Raw genomic sequence first — 8,837 nt, 5'->3', positions numbered from 1 at the left:
TCTTGTTGGTATACTTCAAACTCAGAGCAACAGAGTTTACATGGTTTCCACATAGTCTCAATTATTCTGTGCCGTTTTCAGAGCTGTTTCATACCTTTTCTAGTTCTTGATATGTGGGTTTTAGTGTTTGTGAATCTTCCTTCATTTTTTGACTGCAATCCTTATTCTCCCATTTCACATATGCCTTTTTCCGAGCAAGAAGTGGACTTGGACATGGACACAGAGGAGACGGCTGGAGAAAACTACTTTCAGATGATGTTCCAGACTCTCTTTGTAGATTAGACACTTCATCACCGAGCGCCATCATTGTATCAGTTTGTGTACCTTTGTGTACCACAGATGGCTTTAGCCTTACTGAGATTTTCTGGGCTGATGCTCCCATGAGCATAATAGTTCTATCTTTGCTGCCTTCATTATGTTCAACCATCTCGCCATTAGGAAATGGAAATCCTCCTTCCTCCAGCCCTAAGGTGGGGGAAAACATAGAACACAAGCATTGAGCACTGAGGATCATAATGAGCTACACAATATTCTAGAGCGCTCGGTGAAAATAATAAAGAAAATATCTAAAGAGCAGTATTTACTGTATGTCCTTAACTTTTCATCATGTAATTTGTCTATTATATTAACAATATTGGCCTTACAACTCAGTGCTTTCTGCTGGGAAACATTTATATCCTACTAGTGATGGTTTAAGAGTATGCAAGATTTACAACCAAAAAAAATAAGGGAATATAATGACATGCTCATAGTGATCACTGCTAAATAAAGGGTACTTGCTCAGATCACACATGACATTAAACTATGGCTTGTTTTCACCCCCATCTGTTAATGAACAACTATGGTTAGATAACACATATTATCATAGCTATGGTTTACAAACAACAATGACTTGATTCATACTTTATATAGTATACACATGCTAAAAATCATATTCAATTTCTAAAATCTCCAGGAAGAAATGAAAAACATTCCTGCCTGACACCCCAATTTCCTGCACTGAATTGGATCAACCCAATCTATTAAAATTGAATAGAGACCTCAGTCTCAGATCTGTCATTCCAGGCTATATATGAGAATACTGGGAGCAAAAGTTTATCCTTATAGAGGACACTTGGGTTAGAAAGCCTGAACTAACAGATCAAAGCTCTACGTCAGTATAAGGCATCTTCTTCTCTCTGACCATGCTCCATTACTCATTACCAATAGTGGCTCACAATATTAAGCAAAAATATAATATCTTATTTGTAAAATATCAACTCAAAAAATTCAGCAGTAGCTTTCATTTAACTGTTCTTCAGGAATATTGGACTTCTCCAAAACATGACAGAGAATACCAGCCTGGGAAAGGCAGTTCTATAGTCTAGAAAAGGAATCAAAGTCAAGGTCAGAAAGAGAGTTTGAGGCATCTAAAGAAAAATTGGACACTGGTTCATGCAGTATGCAGGTCCTCAGTGGAAGGCAGGCTGATTATAATGTTTTTTTCTGCAGTTCTATCTGTTGAAGTCTGAATTTATCCTGTTTGGTTGGTATACCAAACCAGACAGTTATAAAAGTACAGATGATAGATTCCAAAAATTCATCTGTAGAACTGTATCAGCAGCTCCTTGGGAAATCTGAGCTTTCTGAATTGATACAGGAAGAACACATTCTTTGTTGTGCCTTTTTAATGATGGTTCTAATGTCAGATGTCCATTCAAGTCCTGGGAGATTATAGATTCCCAGAAACTTGAAGGTTTACCTATTACACATAATATGTAAAAAAAAAAAAAAAAACACCCCTCGATACATATCTTTGTAAATCTGTGTGAGTTCTAGCTAGAATTCAGACATTAATTACAATTAATTACTACCATTGTCTTTATGCTGAAATAATGAAAGGAGCATGTCCTTGCCCTGTAATACGGTTCTCCTTACTGCTTATTTGGTTTAGTACTGACAATTAATTGTGCTGTCTTCAAAAATAATGCATAGAAAGGGTGATCATCCAATATTCAAGGTCACACATAACATTTGTTTCCTAAGTAGATATGTCTTCTGAAGCCCTGATGAATTTTTGCAGAGCAGATGGAATTTGCTGATGTATTAACAATGGAACGCCATTTTGAAAATCACTACCTATTAACGATTATTATTCTTAAAAAAATAGACAAACTATTGAGTAAAAAATGATACCAGAATGCTCCATTAAACTGAACTTACCATGCATATGCTCTTTAAGTCCCATGGGACAGAGGCTAGATGCAAGAGCTGATGCTGGACTGTTATCCACAGCTGTCGTTTTGGGTCTTCTCTTGCATTCAAATACAACTAGATCCTTGCATTGCTTATGACAGTTCATTCCACAATCTTGAAACAAATAAAAACAAAGTCCGCTTACTAGTGAGTGGCAAAAAATAAAAAATAAATACCAATTCCACATATTAACTCCTCTTCTATGTCAACTCCTTTCCTACTTCCTAAATTAAACTGGATCTAGTTTAATGAAAAGAAGGACTGCGGTGGCATGATAGCAGTGTTCCAGTTTCTCAAGGGTTGCCACAAGGAAGAGGCTATCCTCCAAAGCACCTGAGGGTAGGACAAGAAGCAATGGGTGGAAACTAATCAAGGAGAGAAGCAACCTAGAACTAAGGAAAAATTTCCTGACAGTTAGAACAATTAATCAGTAGAGCAATTTGCCTCCAGAAGTTGTGAATGCTCCAACACTGGAAGTTTTTAAGAAGATGTTGGATGACCATTTGTCTGAAATGGTATAGGCTTATCCTAGCTGAGCAGGGGGTTGGATTAGAAGACCACCAAAGTCCCTTCTAACTCTGTTATTCTGTTCTGTTCTTTGCAAATTTTGTAAGGGACCAAGGAAACGCTACATGAACTGTAATTCAGATCTATGTAGGTTTTACCAGAGATAAGCCCTTTTCATACCATTAATGCATTTAAAGTACATTTTTAAATATAGAACAGTATTACATGGCATTGCTACTTAACTAAAAGTTAAATTACACCTTTTAATAAAATCACCTGCCAGTTAATAATCTAAGATGAACATGAACTGATGTAACAATCTCTGCATATTTCCCCGATTGTTTCTTCCCAGATTTTGCAGTTACCCAGGAAACGAAACAAAGCAATGGAGTAATATAGATGTAGATAGGGAAATTTTTAGGTTCTAAGTTATTTATGTTAAAAATACTATTGCTAAAATAATTTAAAATCTGTTATTCAAATGAAAAAAGGGATACCACAATAGACAGTTTGCCATCAAAAGACGATTTAACTCAAACAAAGTTATTTACCTTTGCACCTATATCCTTGTTTAATAACACCCCAAAGCTAAAACAAATAAATAAGGAAAAACACATTACAATATTGCATTCAAGTTAAACCATACATTTTTATCTTCATTTCAACTCTTATTTCAAAGTTTAGTTTCATGAAATCATGAAAACTGTAAGATCTATTGACTATTTCTATTTCCAAGCAGTATTTTTCCTCAATATAAGTAGGCAAAGTGCCTTTCAGGAAACCAATGAAATAAGAAAGCCTCCCCCTTCCCCTAGGAATAACAGTACAATACAATGGACACAACCTAAAATATCCCAATTCTGCATTTATCTTAGTTAATTATTAAACATTATTATTATTAACCATGCTATTTTCATACCATTTAGAAAATTTTAAAATAATTCCATCTTCATTTTGATTTGTGAACTGCATTTAAAATGATCAAGAAGAGATGCAAGAGCGTCAACTTAATTTAGATAAGTTTAAGAACAGTTAGTTACTGGTCTGTGGATCATTATCAAAATTTTAATACTGATCTTTTTTCCTGATTCACATTACAGCTACTTTCAGTGCAAGGAATTCAAAAAGCTGCTTTTACCAAGAGATCTCAATAGTATTAGAATAATATTATTAAATAATCCCTGAGATTAAAAGTATTAGAAATGGGTAGCCTTCCATGCCTTTATATTCATGATCAGAATATGGTAAATAACCAAAAAGAGTTTGTGCTTGTAGTACAGAAGAAAATATATGATTTAACAGGTATAATGAATCATCTGAAGAGACTGTCAGGATTGGAATATAGCAGGGTATCAAACTTGCATCGTCAGGGTGGGGTCATGTGATGTATTGGGACTTTCCCCCCTTCACTAAACCGGGCGTGGCCGTGGGCAGCATGTGACGCATCTGGCCTGTGGCTTGTGAGTTTGACAGCCCTTGAATATAGCAAATGAAAGATATACTTTATTCCAAGAACTAAAGCAACAGAAAGGAAGTTATGTAATTGTAATACATACATAGGCTCAGTGATGGGTTGCCAATTTTTTTACTACCAGTTCGGGCGTGCATGCACAGAAGCATCTGGGCAGGTGGGGAGAGCCTCCCGCCATCACTACTACTGGTTCGCCTGATCTGGCCTGAACCGGGAGCAACCCAACTCTGCATAGGCTGCATATATTACAGTTACATTCTACACATTCCTATGAATGAATGAATTTGGCAATGCTGTAAAAAGCATCTGGATTTTAAATTAGTGGAGGAGAAAATAAATGCAACTATTGGCATGTATGGCCCAACCAAGAAGGACAAAGCTGTCTGGAAGCAAGTACCACATCTTTGAAAGTAAAGTTGTAGTGAGGGAGGACTTTAATTACCTGCTATCAGTTGGGAGGAAATTCTAGACTTCTTTTTATGACTATTTTCTCCTACATAAGGTTGGGAAAAGCATAAGAGGATTCTTGACTTCACGTTAATCTTTAGGGAGGCTTAGAAAAGAAAGTAAAAGGAACAGGTGGAAATAATTCTGAAGTCCTTACTATTAAGACAAACTAAAACTGAGCATTCTCAAATATTCATTTTGGACTTCAAAAAACTTCAAATGTTAATAAACATAAAGCAATGATAATAGGATCCCACAGTAGAAGCTAAGAGGAAAAAAACTCAAGTTGGACGCAAATTTCTAAAGTAGGAGATGTCAAAAGCACAATTGCAAAAAATTCCAATGAAAAAGCACTGTGAAATATATCGATGCAGCTATGCAAAAAGATTAGTAAAATTTAGGGGGGAAGGGATATATACAGAAAACTGAAGCAGGGTCAAATTACAAAGAAATCATATAAAAAGAAAACTCTAAACTGTGTCAGGAAAGGGAAAATGTAGAATACACTGAAGCTAATACAGAATGCCAATAACAAAAAAGAGCCTTTTCAGATATGTGCAGTGGAAAACAAAAGATCAACTGCTTTGTATAGAACACAAAAGTGTAGCAGGAAACAAAGCAATCACAGAACTATCAAATTCCTATTTGGTTCAGTATTCTTCAACAAAATATGTATTCTACCAAGAAATAGTGAAGCACAAAATGAAAGACTAAACTTTGGGCTGATAGAACCCTGATAATATTGCTTTATTTTGAATGAGTTAAAATCTCTAGGACAAAATGGATCACTTCCTAAGATTCTCAAAGAACAGTAGACAAGATGACTGAAAGAATGAAAATCTGATCATATTTACAAAAAACAAACAGGGTAGAGGAAGAACCAGGAGACTTCACATCTGTGGCTTCAATATTTGAAAATATTTTAGAAATAGTAAAAGTATAAGTGTACAAAACATTGCAAAAATTAGAAAATGCAGTAATTATCAGAAGTCATCATGGATTTGTTAATAAAGCCAGACTAACAAATCTAGCCAGACCCTGTCACTTTGTTTATTAGGTAATTTCCTTCATAAATTGCAGGAATACTATAGGTATATTTTGACTTCAGCAAAGAAGGTCAAAGTAATATGCTGATCACTTAAATGTGGGATGAATGGCATGGCAAATTAAATAGCTTGTAAACCATACTCAGAGCACTCATCAATGGTTTATCATCAAATTGAAAAAAGATATTAAGTAGGGTGCCACAAATATCAATCCTGGAATTTTACTCTTTTTTATTATTATTTTAAATGATGAAGTGAAGTGGAAGAAATGCTTATCAAATTTACAGAATAACAACAATTGGGGAATAGGTAATATACCACCTGAGAGAAATGAAATGAAAAACAATAATCAAGTAGATTTGAGAAATACTGGTATACTGTAAGTAGTAGAATGAAATTTAGCAAATATAATTACAAAGGTTTTCACTTAGAAAACCAAAATCAAATGCAAAGTTATAATAAGTGAGACAGGGAGTTTTGCTACCTGATTTAGCAAAAATACTTTCAAAAGAGGTCTTAGAGTAGCCGTTGTTTGAAAAGTGAATGATATAATTGCAAAGAAAGCAAAGGATTTGACTCTAATGAAGGCAAATTATATTTTAGGCTCCATCAAAAAAAAGCATGATTTCCAAATCACAAGTAGTAATAACACCATTTTATTCTGCTTTAATCCTACCTCACTCCTACCCCAACTACTGTATCCAATTCTGGGCACTAAACTTTAACAAGGATTCAGACAAATAGAAACAGATTCAGAGAAGGGCATAAGAAACTAAAAACTATGAAGAGAGATCAAAGGAGGTGGGTATGGCTTTCTTTGAGTAAACATTATTTTGTGGGATGAGGATATGAAAGCACTCTTCAAATACTTGAAAGGGTAACACATCAAAGAAAGTCATATTATTCCTGTCTCATTCCAAAGTGCAGGACACGCAATAACAGATTTAAGTTAAAGGAAGGCAAAGTACTGACTGTTAAATATAATCCTTAACAGTAACAGGAATTCCACAGTGATAGAACAATTAACCAAAGTGATCGTGGTTTTGTTAATGTGTTGAAGAGGAGGTTAGGTAGCAACTGGTTGTTTTAATTTGGATTCCTATGCATAGCAAAAGTTAAATCAGATGGCTTAAATGGTTCCTATCAAGTATTATAGTCAGGGACAGTTACTGTCAATCTTCTTGTCATGAAGTTACAAGGAACTGTCATAAATTATAAGTAAGGCTATGAAACAAAAAGTCAACCAGAAATGTCTGGAGATTAGTAAGAGCTCTGAGATATAGTAAGCTTCCTTTGGTAAAAATACAGATGTTTCAATAATCAAATATATTTTAAAGCTTAAGGACACTTGATGCAGCCATTTTATAGAAGGTGAGGTGGTTAGAAGACCTAGTCATTGCCTTCAAAGGAACATCTACTGGTTGACATATACTATTTACATTCAACACTATTGAATTCCATGATGAAACAATGCCTCCATTAAATCAGATCAATGGTTAATATGGTGTGGCAGCAGCAATTTTTCAGGATTTACATATACTCAGAGAACTCAAGAGTTCTACAGCTAAAGCTGTAGAAAGCTGAAACTCTGAAATTTGACCTAAAACCTTAATTATGCAAAGCATGTACCTCATAATGAAAGTATGGCCAATTTTCATTAACAGTAATTAAAGTATTAAAGGCACAAAAATGAAATGAAACAAATTGCGTAGTAACAAAAAGCTGGTGTTACTACTGCAATTGAACAGTTCCTGATAAAAATTTGTTATACACATCATGAGATATAATTTTACTTTTCAAATACCCCCTTTCCCCAAGCTTACAAATCCAGCACAGTTGTCACAGAATGTCGGCTTTAGGTAAGTGGTCTCCTGGAAATTGTGGGCAAAACCAAGGCCTAATTTTGAATAGATTGAACTGGCCCTCATGAAATAGGCTGTAATTTCATCCCTGCTAATCAGACCTTCCCTGCAAACAAACAAACAAACAAAAAGGTCAATTGAGGCTTAATGCATCTAAAGCAGAAGGTGTTAATAGTGTATCCCCCCTTCATTTCAATTCAGCCACACATCTGCCAGCTCGTTTAATATAAAAGCCCTAATTCATTTTCACGGCAAAGAATATCTAGAAGTACATGAAATACACAAGCACACACCCTACACGATCCTGCCAAGGAGATCACAAAGCCTCCTTAATAGTTCTTCAAAACCAGCTTGAGAAGCAGCCTTCACAAAAAATCCTGAACATGCTATACAATTATCGAAACAAAGAAGTAGGCTGGGGGATAATTACCAGCACTGTACCTTCAAATTGCACTATATGAATTCTAAGTCTGACAGAGAGAATGAACCAGCTTAGAGGGGGAAGAAAAATGTACATAAATATAAAAGCATTTATAACCTCTTTCTCTAAGGTCAGTTATTTGAAACCAAGCATGATAAGCAAGATTTTCATTGACATTATCCAACAACCACATGAAGACAGTGGACAAGCTTTGTCAACTGGTCAAAAGCTCAAGGAATGATCTTGAAAAACCCATCCTCAGTGAGAATCAAAACTTAAGGCTTCAGAGAAGTTAAGAATAAGGAGGTAATATAAGTATGTACAATTCTGTATCACACAAGTCCAATGCTTTCTTTGAATAATGATACACATATAAAGCTAATCAGAAAACATGTATTAGTAAATACCTGTCCTTATCCATTACGCAAAAGGAGAAAGGAAAGCTTGCAGCAATCTTCTCAAATTCTTCTTGAGAAATATATCCATTCTGATCATGATCATAATTTTTAAAAACAGACTGCATGAAGTAATGGGAAAATAAGAAAAGATGTAGTTGAAATAAATCAAATACCATTTGCCATTCTCTTAATTGACTAGGAAATTGGATTATATTGTCCACATTGTTCCAGTTGTATGAAATAGCATTTAAGATACAAATAGCTACATAAATTTTGTATGTTTATATGGTTTAATTTTAAAATACTTTTTAGAATGGTATCATGTAATGAAAAAAAACCCAATTTCTCCTTTTCTCTAAATTCATTAAAATTATCTGGCATTTAAGTGTGCTTCATTTATATGCAATACTTAGTTTCTGCACTCTACTAAAATATAGACTCTATACGTAG

General features: G+C 34.7%; 1 protein-coding gene across 3 annotated transcripts in view; it reads right to left on the bottom strand.

Moving 5' to 3' along the window:
• Positions 1–8,837, bottom strand: part of RASGRP1 (RAS guanyl releasing protein 1) — a 45,714-nt gene that overhangs the window by 4,702 nt on the left and 32,175 nt on the right. For all 3 annotated transcript variants that reach the window (XM_087723090.1, XM_087723100.1, XM_087723094.1), the window contains exons 12-16: positions 8,397–8,506; positions 7,530–7,674; positions 3,294–3,330; positions 2,203–2,349; positions 95–465 (exon numbers count right to left, since the gene is read on the bottom strand). In XM_087723090.1, the coding sequence (XP_087579216.1) occupies positions 95–465; positions 2,203–2,349; positions 3,294–3,330; positions 7,530–7,674; positions 8,397–8,506 (810 nt within the window). The remainder of the gene's footprint in view (positions 1–94; positions 466–2,202; positions 2,350–3,293; positions 3,331–7,529; positions 7,675–8,396; positions 8,507–8,837) is intronic.

This window comes from Thamnophis sirtalis, unplaced genomic scaffold, assembly GCF_051295495.1.
Source record: "Thamnophis sirtalis isolate CommonGarterSnake01/CBP01778 unplaced genomic scaffold, rThaSir2_p1.2 scaffold_1, whole genome shotgun sequence".
Taxonomy (NCBI): Eukaryota; Metazoa; Chordata; class Lepidosauria; order Squamata; family Natricidae; genus Thamnophis; species Thamnophis sirtalis.
This window is presented reverse-complemented; position numbering and strand designations above follow the sequence as displayed.